A 14,063-nucleotide genomic window follows, 5' to 3' on the forward strand; every position below is an offset into this window, starting at 1 on the left:
TGATCCGGATTTTTATAGAATTTTTCTTGTTTGGAATCCTGATTCTGCAAACCTCGAAACCCACTGAGCAGTTGTCAGCAGTGAACGCTTCTTTCCCGGGAAGGTTTGGTTGCTTTAAATTGTGTTGGCATCAGAACTTACCTGAGTAAAGAAACATTGCGCCCTGGGGCTGATGACTCACTGGTTGAAGAAACAGTGGCTGTCTGTGCCCCTGAAACGGCACCTGCTGGGAGGAAGGACAGTTCTGTGCTTGGAGGAAAAGGATCCTTGAAATCTGCTCAGAGGAAAATAATTCATTTTAGAGGAAGTGACAGGGGATCCGTGTTCCACAGCGTGACTTGCACTGTCCCGAAGGAATCAAACACTTGGCCAAAGCTAAATGATGCCTTAACGGTTTCTTTTTCGGGAAACGATTATGAGTCCTTTATTTCAGCAGCAGGTCTGGAGCAGTGCATGCGTTATTGTGTAGGATTAGTCACCAAGGATGGCTGTGGCCCGCATAGGCATGGGCCATTGTGATGAAAGCTGCCTCAGGCCGAGGTCTGACAAGGCTCACGCTCAGACACAGCTAATCCACCTCAGACGCCATGCTCAGTGGGCAGCCAGAAGGAGGGTGGGCTTCCTGCTTAATTTCTTCACAGCACTGGGTATCAGTTCCCTTCTTCTTGTTTTTCCATTCATGGTATATTCCTGTCACTCTATGCTGACCTAATTTAGTAAACCCAGTGAGTTCATGGAGACATCCTTTCTTATCATTTTCTCCGACTGCATGACTGGTGGAGTCTTGGGGAAGCTTCTTTTCACTGGCCATCCCCTTTCACCCCCTAGTAGGATGTTTTTCTTTTTAGTACAAATCTCTACCAAGGTATATGAGTTAGAATCCATGTAAATAAGTAGCATTGCTTTTGCAAAACAAAAAGCCTTTAAATTTTATTGCAGTACTAATGTGTTATCTCTAAAAAATGTTTTTATTTTTCATAAGAAAAACTAAATAGTGTGGTTAGCTAAAACATAGGATCAGTGAAACCAAGGTTTTGAGTTTACCCTACTAAGGAAACAACTTTTTTCAGTAACCTCACACCAGCTGTTGAAGGGCTGTCTCACAAACCCATCCATTATCACAGTGTGGACACCCTCACCACTGTAACCTGTAACCCCTGCTGAGAAAACAGCAAGTGTTCATGTCCTTTTGGTGTCCATTTAGTGTATTTTATCTGAAATGTGATATATCCGGTAATGTCACCAATTTTAAAGGAAGTTATACATTTCTAAGGAACAGTTTTATGAATGAAAGGTAGGCATAACTATAGAGATTACCAGGTAATCAAAGGCAATTAAAAGGTAATTCAGTAGGGGAAACAATAGTCTTTATTTTTTATTTTTTCCCTTGAGATGTAATTGACATATAACATTATATTAGTTTCAGGTATACAGTATAACGATTTGATATTTGTACATACAGTTGACCCTTGAACAACTGCGGTTTGAACGGCATAGGTCCAGTTACATGTAGGTTTTTTCCAACAAATACGGTACAGATTGGGGGGAGGGGGTCAAGCTAAGATGGTGGCGTAGGAGGAGGACCCTAGGCTTGCCTCGTCCCTCGAACACAGCTAAATAATTATCAATCAAATAATTCTGAATACCCAAGAAATCAACCTGATTGCTGACAGAACAAACTGTACAGCTAGAGGGAGAAAAGAGGCCATACCAAGGATGGCAGGGAGTATAGAGATGTGGTTTTCAGGAGAAACCGATTGCAGGTCCTATGGAAGGGAGGGAGCCCTGGTCGCAAAGAAAGGTGGGAGAGAGAAGAGTGCGTGGGATCATGCAAGGAGAACACTTCCCCAAAGCCATTGGTTGGGAAAATGAGAGAGGCTGATTTTCATGATTTTTAGCAACCAGTGGGGCTCAAAGACTGGAGTTTTAGAGGTCTTGGCATGGCTGGGATAGAGCCTTGAGAGGGCTGCCCTACTCCTGGAGAGAAGGCAGACAGGGAACATGAGGCAGATGGCAGAATCTGAGGCTGAACTAAGACACACAGGGAGAGACTGTTCCTCTTTCTTACAGCACCTCTGTGAGAGGTGGCATTGCCTCTCTGGGGACAGAAGAGCTGGTGGTTGCCATTTCCATCCCCTGCCCCTCAGCATAAGCTCAGAGACACCTGCTAAAGGAGGCTAATGTGGACACTGGCTCTTTAGCCTGCCTTGCTCCAGATCCCGTGCCCCTGTGCTCTGGCGTGACACCCTTTCTGGGTCAAACTTGGATCATCCCAGCACAGTGAGACCCTCTACCAGAAGACCAGTGCGGGTCCCCATCACATCAGGTCCCTAAAGTTTGGAGTTTTGAAAGTCAGCCAGCTTGGCTGGGATAGCGCCCAAAGCGCACTGCGCTGCTCCAGGCAGACAAGCAACCCAGAGACAGTGTGAAAACAGCGATATGAAAAACACATGGATGCATGAAGGAAATTAATTGCTCTTCTGGGAGGGCTTCCCTGAGAGCAGCAAGCACGGACTCTACTCTCCCAGGACAAAGGAGCTGGCTGGTGCCATTCCCCTCCCCTGCCCCTCTGCATAAACCAACCTCAGTAAATAGTACAGTGCAGACACTGGCTGGCTAACCTGCAAACACCAAGCCCTCCCCCCCTGTGCTCTGCTGGTTCTGGTTTTCTCTCCCAGGTGTGTCTAATGATAGCACAGTGGCTCCTTCACCAGAAGACCATCAGAACCCTCCCCGCCCACACATACACACCATTTCAATCAACCATAGAGTTCTGCAAGGCTTCTTTTCTAGTGGACGTAGCATCTGGCCTCATTTAACAAGCAGACCAAAGTACACCTACTTAAAACTCACCACACTCTGGCCAGGGTCTGAACACTGTCCATTGCAGACAAGGAAGAGCCTCTGTAAATGACTGATCTGAGGGACGGAGCAGCCAAAACACAGCAGCCGAGTGCATACAGCACACACCAGGGGCACTTCCTGAAGCACCAGGCCCTGGACATTACATGACCTTTTCTTCATAAATCCATTACTCTCAGGAGTGGGAAATGTGACAGGATTTCCTAACACGGAGAAGAAGACAGAGACCCAGACAAAATGCCAGGACGGAGGAATTCGTCCCAAAAGAAAGAATAAGAAAATGTCATGGCCAGAGATCTAATCAAAACAGATTTAAGTAATATGCAGGATTTAAAGCAATAGTCATAAAGATGTTCTCTGGGCTTGAGAAAAGACCTCAGGGAGACCCTTACCACAGAGATAAAAGAGCTAAAAAACAGAAATGAAAAATGCAGTATCTGAGATTCTAAACCAACTGGATGTCATGACCACAAGGATAGAAATTCTAAGTAGAGGAACAATTAAGTGATACAGAAGGTAGAATTACGGAAAATAATGAAGCTGAACAAAAGAAAAATTATGGATCGTAAGAGTAGGCTGGGAAACATAGTGATTCCATCTAACCTAATAACATTGATGTCATAGTCCCTGAGTCTCTGAAGAAGAAGAAGAGAGAGAAAAGGGTGCAGAATGTTTATTTGAGGAAATCATAGCTGAAAGCTTAATCTGGAGAAGGAAACAGATGTCCAAATCCAGGAGGCCTAGAGAACTCCCATCAAAATCAATAAAAACAGGCCGACACCAGATGTATTGTAGTTAAATTTGCAAAATATAGTGATAAAGAAAAAAAATCCTAAAAGCAGCAAGACAAAAGAAGTCCCTAACTGACAAGGAAAGGCCCATAAGGTTAGCAGCAGATCTCTCCACAGATACGTGGCAAGTGAGAACAGAGTGGAATGATACACTCAACGTGCTAGCTGGGAAAAATCTCAATCCAACAAGACTGTCTTTCAAAATAGAATGACAGTTTCCAAGACAAACAAAAACTAAAGGGGTTTGTGACTAAACCAGCCCTGCAAAAAATACGAAAGGGGACTCTTTTAGTGGGAAGGAAAGACCAGAAGGGACAAAGACTAGAAAGGGCCAGAGAAAAATCTTAGAAACAACCACAAAACAGGTAATAAAATAGCACTAAATACATATCTATTGATAATTATGCTGACTGTAAATGGACTAAAGTGCCAATCCAAAGGCATAGGGTGTCACCGTGCATAAAAAAGTAAAACTCATCTAGATGCTGCCTACAAGAGATTCATTTTAGACCTAAAGATACTTGGAGGTTGAAAGTGAGGGGATGGGGATACACTTATCATGCAATAGGAGTCAAAGCCAGAGTAGCAATACTTCTATCAGACAAACAGAATTTAAACCAAAGACTGTAACAAGAGGTGAAGAAGGGCACTGTATCACAATAAAAGGGACTATCCAACAAGAAGATCTAACACTTGCAAATATTTATGCCCCCAACTTGGAAGCATCCAAATATATAAAACAGTAACAAACATGAAGGAACTCACCAATAATAATACAATAATAGTAGGAGACTTTAACAACCCACTTATATCAATGGACAGATCGTCTAAGCAGAAAAACAAGAAAGCAATGACTTGGAATGACACACTGGACGAGATGGGCTTAACAGATATTTTCAGAACATTTCATCCTAAAGCAGCAGAATATACATTCTTTTCAAGTGTACATGGGATATCCTCCGGTGTAGATCAGGCCTCAGCAGGTACAAAAGGATTGAAAACATACCAGGCATATTTTCTGACCACAACGCTATGAAATTTGAAGTCAGCCACAAGAAAAACTTTGGAAAGATCACAAATACATGGGGGTTGAACAACATGCTACTAAAGAATAAATCAGTCAACCAGGAAATTAAAGAAGAAATTTTAAAAATCCATAGAAACAAATGAAAACATGGTGGTTCAAAACCTTTGGGCTGCAGCAAAAGCAGTCCTAGAGGGAACTGTATAGCAAGATAGTCCTACCTCAAGAAGCAAGAAAATTTTCAAATAAACAACCTAACCTTACACCTAAAGGAGCAAGAAAAAAGAACAAATGAAGCCTAAAGCCATCAGAAAGGAAATAATGAAGATCAGAGCAGAAATAAATGATATCAAATAAATCGTATCCGAAAACAGTGGAATAAAGCAATGAAACCAGGAGCTTACTCTTTGAAAAAATTAATAAAATTGATAAACCACTAGTCAGACTTCTCAGAAAGAAAAGAGAAAGGACCCAAATAAATCAAATGACAAATGAGAAGACAAATAAAAACTAACACTACAGAAATACAAACTGTAAGAGAAGATTATGAAAAATTATATGCCAATAAATTGGACTGTCTGGAAGAAATGGATGAATTTCCAGAAACATATAAACTACCAAAACTGAAACAGGAAGAAAAATAGAATACTTAAACAGACTGATAACCAGCAAAGAAGTAGAATCTGTAATCAAAAACCTCTCAACAAACAAAAGTCCAGGGCCAGATGGCATCACAGGGGAATTGTACCAAACATTTAAAGAAGTGTTAATACCTATTCTTCTCAAACTATTTCAGAAAATAGAAACAGAAGGAAAACTTCCAAACTCCTTCTGTGAGGCTAGCATTACCCTGATTCTAAAACCAAACCACTAAAAACGTGAACTACAAGCTGTTATCCCTAATGAACACAATGCAAAAATTCTAGCAAATTACTAACAAATTGAATCAAAAGGTATACACTTAAAGAATTATTTCATCAAAATCAAGTAGAATTTATTCCTGGGCTGCAAGGGTGGTTCAGTGCTTACAAATCAAACAACGTGATATACCACATCAATAAAAGAAAGAATAAGGACCTTAGGATCTTCTCAATAAATGTAGAAAAAGCATTTGGCAAAGTACAATACCCATTCATAATAACAAACCCTCAACAAAGTAGGGATTGAGGGAACATACCTCAATCTCATGAAGGCCATGTACAAAAAACCTACAGCTAATATCTTCCTCAATGGGGAGAAACTGAGAGCATTTCCTCTGCGGTCAAGAGAGGGATGTCCACTCTCACCAGTTATTTCACAGAGTATGGAAGTCCTAGTTGCAGTAATCAGATAACAAAAAGCAATAAAAGACATCCAAATTGGCAAGGAAGGAGTTAAGCTTTCACTATTTGCAAACAACATGCTACTCTATATAGAAAACCCAAAGGACTCCACCAAAAAAATTGTTAGAACTGATAACTGAATTCAGTAAAGCCACAGGATACGAAATCAACATATGGAAATCTGGTGCGTTTCTATACTCCAGTAATGAATCAGCAGAAAGAGAAGTCAAGGAGTCAATCCCATTTATAATTGCACCAAAAACCATAACATACCTGGGAATAAAGTTAACCAAAGAGGTAAAAAGTCTGTCCTCCGAAAATTATAAAACACCAACGAAAGAAAGTGAAGATGACACAAAGAAATGGAAAACATTCCATGCTCATGGATCAGAAGAACAAATATTGTTAAAATGTCTATACTACCCAGAGCAATCTACACATTTAATGCAATCCCTATCAAAATATCACCAGCATTTTTCCACAGAGCTAGAACAAACAGTCCTGAAATTTGTATGGAACCACAGAAGACCCTGAACAGCCAATGCAATGTTAAAAAAGAAGAGCAAAGCTGGAGGCAGCACTTCACGTTATATTATAAAACTTAAGACAGTATGGCACTAGCACAAAAATAGACATGTAGATCAGTGGAACAGAATAAAAATCCCAGAAATGAACCCACAACTATATGGTTAACTAATCTTTGATGAAGCAGGAAAGAATATCCAGTGGAAAAAAAGACAATCTCTTCGACAAATGGTGTTGGGAAAACTGGACCACTGTCTTACACCACACATCAAAAGAAATTCAAAATGGATGAAAAGCCTAAATGTGAGACAGGAAACCATCCAAATCCTAGAGGAGAATATAGGCAGTGGCTTCTTTGACATTGGCCACAGAAACTTGTTATTAGATATATCTGTGGAGGCAATGGAAACAAAAGCAAAAATGAACTGTTGGACCTTCATCAAGATAAAAGACTTCTGCACAGCAAAGGAAACAACAAAACCAAAAGGCATCCTTTAGAATGGGAGAAGATAATTTGCCAATGATATATCTGATAAAGTGTTAGTATCCAGAATCTATAAAGAACTTATAAAATTCAACACCCCAAAAACAAATAATTTAGTTTAAAAAGAGACAGAAGATATGAATAGATACTTTTCCAAAGAAGACATCCAGATAGCTGACAGACACATGAAAAGATGCTCAACATCACTCATCATCAGGGAAATACAAATCAAAACCACAATGAGATATCACCCCACACTTGTCAGAATGGCTACAGTTAACACGGGAAACAACAGATGTTGGCGGGGAGACAGAGAAAGGGGAAACCTTTTGCAAAGCTGGCAGGAAAGCAAACTGATACAGACACCCTGGAAAACAGTATGGAGTTTCCTCAGAAAGTTAGAAATAGAGCTACCCTACAATCTAGCAGTTGCACTACTAGGTATTTACCCAAAGGATACAAAAATACTGATTTGAAGGGATACATGCACCCTGATGTTTATAGCAACATTATCAACAGTAGCCATCGACTGATGAATGGATGAAGAAGATGTGATATGTATTACACACACACAGTGGAATACTACTCAGCCAGCAAAAAAGAATGAAATCTTGCCATTTGTGACGATATAGATGGAGCTAGAGAGTATTATGCTATGCAAAATAAGTCAGAGAAAGACAAATACTGTATGATTTCACTCGTGGAATTTAAGAAACAAAACAGATGAAATAGAGTAAAATTTTTAAAAAGAGAAACAAGCCAGAAAACAGGCTTAACCATAGAGAACAAACTGAGGGTTGCTGGAGAGGAGGTGGGCAGGGGATGGGGTAAATGGTTGATGGGAATTAAGGAAGGCACTTGTGATGAGCACTGGGTGTTGTATCTGAGTGATGAGTCACTAAATTCTACACCTGAAACTAATATTACATTGTGTTAACTAGAATTTAAATAACTTAAAAATACAGATTAATACTGTAAATGTATTTTCCTTATGATTTGGTTAATAACATTTTCTTTTCTCTAGCTCAGGAGATCGTAAGAATACAGTATATAATAGCTATAACATACAAAATATAAATTGACTGGTTTTTTGCTCTTCATAAGGCTTCAGGTCAACAGAAGGCTATTAATAGTAGTTTTGGAGGGAGTCAAAAGTTCATGTGGATTTTCAGCTGCATAAGGGTCAGCCCTCCAATGCCCTGAGTTGTTCAGAGGTCAACCATATTGTGAAAGGATCACCATAATAACTCTAGTTAACATCCAAGGAATCTTTTTGACATGGTGCTGAAACAACTGAATGTCTGTATTTAAAAACAAAAAAGCCCTTGGGGCACCTGGGTGGCTCAGTCAGCTAAGTGCCTGCCTTCAGCTCAGGTCATGATCTCAGGGTCTTAGGATGGAGACCCATGGTGGGGGGTGGGGGAGCTCCCCGCTCGTGCTCACTCTTTCAAATAAATAAATATTAAAAACAACAACAACAACAAGCCTTGATTCTGACGTTATCCTCTGTACAAAAATTAATTCAAAATAAATCGTGGATGTAAATGTAAAAACTAAACTACTCTGGAAACCCTGAGTTTGCAACCTTGGATTAGGTAAACATTCAGTGGATTGGACATAAAAAACATGAACCATAAAAGAAAAAAAAAACTGATACTGGACTTCATCAAAATTTAAGGATTTTTGAAAGATACCACTAAGAAAATGCAAAGCCACAGAATAAGAGAAATTATTTGCACCATACATATCTGACAAAGGATTGTATCTGGGATTTTTATAATACAATAAGGTGGAAAATCATATTCATATATACACAGACATAATATATACATCTGTATGAATATTCATACACGTAACACATATATATGAATAAATGAATGGATACCTATAGCAAGGGATTTGAACAGACATGTCCCAAGAGATGATGTGCAAATGATCAGGAGGCATGTGAAATGTTCAGTGTGGCTGCATTGGAGAAATGCAAATTAAGAGCACAGTGTTCTGTTACCATGGACCTACTGGAACAGCTAACACGAAAGAGACTGACAGTACCAAGTGTCGGTGAGACTTGGACGTGCTGGTACTCTCACACGCTGCTGGGAGTGTAACATGGCATAACCACTTCGGAAAATAGTTTGGTAATTTCATGCAGTTAAACTTAACACTTACCATACGGTCCAGCAATTAATTCCACTCTTAGGTATTTATTTACTCAAGGGAAATGAAACTATGTGTCTACAAAGAGTCTTGCACATGAATGTTGATAGCCATTTTATAATAGCCAAACAGTGGAAATAACCTAAAAGCCTGGCAATTCGGGTGGATAAATAAACTGTGGTCTATTGATACGACGGAATACTACTCATCCGTGAAGAGGAATGAACTGCTGACGCACACACGAATTTAGAATACTCCCAAACCATAGTACCGAGTAAAAGCAGCCATACACAAAGTGAGCATATTAGATACACAGTTCCATTCGTGTGCAATTCAAGAGTAAGCAGCCCGTGAGAGAAATTAGATCACTGTTGCCTTGGACCAAGGGTGAGGGTAGGGAATTGACTTCTGAGGGGGGACTTTATTTTATTGTATATAAATTATACCTCAGTAAAATTGATTTTTAAAAAGATAAACACTATAAGCAACTACTTGCCAGCAGTTTGGAAAACTTACATAAACTGGAAAAATTTTTAAATAATTCAATAAAACTGAACAAGAAGAAAAAGCTTCAAAGTTTCATTAGTACTAAAACTAAATTAAAGCAATGGTTTAAATTATTCCTACAAAAAAATTCAGAGCCAGATAGTTTTATAGGCACGTTACACCAAACTTTCAAGCAATAGGTGATTCCAGTTTATACATATTCTTCCAGGCAGTGGAACAAGAGGAAGAACTCTCCAGCTTATTCTGAGAGGACAACATAACCTTGAGAAATCCAGACAAACGCATTACAAAAAAGGAAATCAGAAGTTTATTTCACTCATGAATACAGCTGTAGAAGTTCTAAACTCATTATTAGTACACTAACTTCAGCTGTATCTATAATATAAGACAATACTTTACCTCCAAGCTGGGCTGCTTCTAGGCATGCAAGGGTGGTATAATTTGAGGAAATCTGTAGAAGTAATTGACTACACTAATAGAATAAAAGATTTTTAAAATGTGGTTATTTGAATAAATGCAATAAACTCATTTGATAAGTTTGTGTGATTTTCCAGTTACATTTTTTTTTTATTTTGATTAAGGGAATATTGTTAGCAAGATTGGGAAAGTCATGTAATAAGAGACTGAGAACTTTCCTATTTTGATAAGTGACCCGGAGACACTAATGGAGAGTCTGTTACTGTAGGTGGGAGGCAGAAAGCAAGGACACTGGATGGTTCTTGGTGAGGCCATTCACCAGATGTGTATCAATAAGGATAAGTTACTTATCCTCTTCCCCCACTTACCCTCCCCCCCGCCGTGTCCTTTTTCTCCATAAAATGGGCATGATAACACCTCCCTCGAACAGGGCTTAAAGAATTAACATACGTGAAGCACTTAGCACTGCACTGACTCTTGCTTTTCAAATGGTATCTTTTATTCTTTTAATCTTTTATATTATATATTAGTGTTATAATACATATATTTTACATATTGTTCTCTTTAAGGCCATCTGACTCTTAGCCAAAGGCTAAGTTAATGACTGTAGCCTTTCATAAAAGTGCTTTCCTTTTCTAATTACAATTGACACCTTTTGTCTATGTGTGTCTCAAAGGTGAGTGATTTCACGTGGAGCCATGATGGGACTCAAGCACTCATTTCATATCGAGACGGGTTTGTCCTGGTTGGTTCTGTCAGTGGACAAAGACACTGGTCATCCGAGATCAACTTGGAAAGTCAAATCACATGTGGCATATGGACTCCTGATGACCAACAGGTAAAGCCTCTTGAATACAGGTGTGTAATGTTAAAACCATCTGAGCTGAAGAGGAAGTGAATTGCATACAGTCACACAGGGAAGGGTTGGCGGAGGGGTAGGTGGCTCAGAAGCCTCTTTAAAGAATCATAAAAGTGCAGAACAATGACTGTGTCCAGGTAAAAATGGAAACAAAAACTTTAAGTGAACCATAGAGTGGAGAAATAGTATTTCCCATAAGTATGGTAAACACTGAGTTAGCATTTTATAGAAAATATTCATGCAAATATACTTTTTAATCTACATAAATAGTTGATAAATGGATAATGGCCATAATGTTTCACCAAGGAAGTTCAACTAGTCAGTATGTATATGGTGGAAAAGTATGCATTTTCAGGAGACAGTTGCAAAATAACATCGGATATGGTTTCACTTATTAGCAAAGAAAATAAAATGATACAGATGATATACTCATTAATGATAAGAGTTCAATCAAAGGATTCTTACTCATTGCTGGTAATAATGTGTATTGAACGTTTGGGGAAGCAGTTGGGCAGAATATGTCAAAAGTCTTAAAAAATTGTTGTTCACTTTGACCTGTTAATATACTTTAGGACTGTATCTAAAAGAAACAAAAGGGAAGAAAATAAAAGTTATAGTTATTAAAGCATTATTTAGGATAGTAAAAATTCAGCAGCAGCCTACTTGTCTAAAAATAGAGTGGTTAAGTAACTGTGGTATTACCATGGAAAGAATTATATAATAAGTAGTTCAGAAAGTTGTGAGTTTTGGTTATGAAGGCGGTATAATAATCTGGAAGAGCTCTTATGATATAATGTTGACCAAAAAAATCAGGAATATGAGACAGTGTATGTGGTATGATTACCATGTCATACTGTAACCAAAAGAAACCCATCCACAAGCTGGAAAGACCTGGAAGGAGACAAAATGCCACAAGTAGGTTGTTTTACAGTGATGAGCTTTTGGGTCATTTTCTAAAACCCAGTTTTAAAATATTCTTTATCTATTTTACTTTCATGATAAAATAATATATAGCCTAATAAAATTGCATGTTGATAATTCATTTTTTAAATAAAAAGATTGACCAGGTAAAACCTTTGTAAGTATGAAGCTTGTGTTTTCCAAGCACAACAAAATCCATAAAATGCCAGGACATTTCATAGCAGAGATTTTAGTTCATTATTGGTAAAAGCAAGCCATATAAAAGGAACCATAACTTTCATTTTTTAATCTTTTTTCTTTTAATTCCTTTTTTTTTTTTCCCAAATACAAGTGGTCAGTATTTTTTCTCTTCTCAAAATTACTACTATGAGAGCTGCAAAGAAACAGTTGCAACTCCCAAGTTTCTTCCACAGCTCCGAGGCTCCTAGGTACGCAGCGCATATGCGTGTTTTCAGGTGTTTACTGCCCCTAGAGTCACTCTGAGGAGTCAGCTGCAGCCCATTCAGTGGCCTTGCCCAGACACCTCTCTTTGCACGTTTCCTCCTCTGTGGTGGGGGGTGTGAATTATTTCCTGCTCTTTCCCCTGGGCTTTTGTAATCAGATGAGTGAACAGATGTGAAAGCACTTACACATGTGGAAGTGGAAGTCTTGGCTTCACATTCTTCCCTTGCCTCGAGGGATGGAACATGGGAGGCTCATGTCCCAGTGTCCTGATAAGCTATGCCTGCTGGACAAATATACTCGGAGAGTGACAGGCACAGGACCCAGACAAGCCAGGGGCACAGTGGGCAAGACTTGGCACCTGCCTTTGTGGTGCTGGGGGACCACAAACGTCCCTCACTGCATCCCGGCAACGTTGCTGGGGTAGCAGACACTGTGGGGTGGCGGGCACGAGGGAGTGCAGACGGGCTGCAGCTTTAAAGCCAGGTGGAGGCACTTGGACTTGGCTCTGTAGACCTGTCTGCAGGATCAGAGAGCGGCTTTGGCTGGTTGTTGGTCTCCTGGCCCACAAACTCTATCTAAAAGACTGCTTTTACTGGTTCTGTATTTGGGGCTAACAGGTAGGGTGTCATTCAGGGAAAATGCACTCACTGCCTTTAAGAAAGGTTGCAGACCCCTGAAGCAATGAGGGTCCTTCTAAGAATTTAACGTAGAGAAGGGATGGACAGGATACTCCCATCAGTCATACTTGAACCGAGACATGGAAAAATAATATTCCTTCCTCCTTGTCTGTCACTCTTTCATGCCTCTTACTTGGTTCAAAAATGATTAATGAGAAAAATGTATGAAGACAATTTGAAAGGTAATGCCCTGAGCCCTTTACAGTGGGAGCTGATGTTCAAAGCTGTACCTCCTCCTCTTCCCTTGTCCCGGAGGACCCTCTGCACTTAGCAGAGTAAAAAGTCATTCAGATGAAGCTGCCTCCTCCCGTCTTGAGATACTCCTGATCCTACAGGACTTCAGGTGTTTCCTAACTTTTTAAAATGTAAGCAGTACTATTTTACAAGTGAGTTTGAGGGTCTAGCTCTTTTCCTCCTTGTCATATATTTTCTTCAGTTTAGAATGGTGTTTTCTGTACCCTTTTGGGGATTATAGACTACTTTAAGTATCAGATGGAAATTGGGAACCCTTTTCCTGGAAAAATGTGCGCACATACATTCGTGTTTGTATCCATTACTTTGCACAGGATGCTGGGAGCCCGTAGGATTCCATGCACGAACACTCCTCCTTCAGATTCCCAATCTAGACAGTCTAGAGTGATACTTGGGGTCATCTTCTGCAACTTTCTGGTACGCGTATATTCAAACATTGCAGAAAAGCTGAAAGAATGTACCTGCCTTAAATTCACCAACTAATTATTTCCTGTATTTGTGCGTGCTCTCCTCCTCTTCCCCTTCCTGCCCCGCTTTCTCTTTCTCTTTCCCTTCATACACGCACACATTTTTGCAGGATTATTTTTGAAAATAAGTTGTAGACGTCGTGTGCATCACTCCAAAATATTTCAACATGTTTGTTGTAAGAATAAAATTTTTCTCCTACATTATCACCCCCAAGAAATTAGCACTGTTTGCTTGTAGCTCCCCAATTGTTACAAGACTGTGTTTTGTAAGCTTTTCTTTCTTTCTCTTTCTTTCTTTCTTTCTTTCTTTCTTTCTTTCTTTCTTTCTTTTTCTTTCTTTTTGTTATTTAGAAC

General features: G+C 39.5%; 1 protein-coding gene across 7 annotated transcripts in view; it reads left to right on the forward strand.

The window, feature by feature from the left end:
• The window catches only part of TULP4 (TUB like protein 4), a 223,243-nt gene that overhangs the window by 147,734 nt on the left and 61,446 nt on the right, over positions 1-14,063 (forward strand). For all 7 annotated transcript variants that reach the window (XM_032836454.1, XM_032836460.1, XM_032836461.1 and 4 more), the window contains one exon: positions 10,766-10,927. In XM_032836454.1, coding sequence (XP_032692345.1) covers positions 10,766-10,927 — 162 coding nt within the window. The remainder of the gene's footprint in view (positions 1-10,765; positions 10,928-14,063) is intronic.

Source organism: Lontra canadensis, unplaced genomic scaffold, assembly GCF_010015895.1.
Source record: "Lontra canadensis isolate GAN:19392208 unplaced genomic scaffold, GSC_riverotter_1.0 scaffold92, whole genome shotgun sequence".
Lineage (NCBI taxonomy): Eukaryota > Metazoa > Chordata > Mammalia > Carnivora > Mustelidae > Lontra > Lontra canadensis.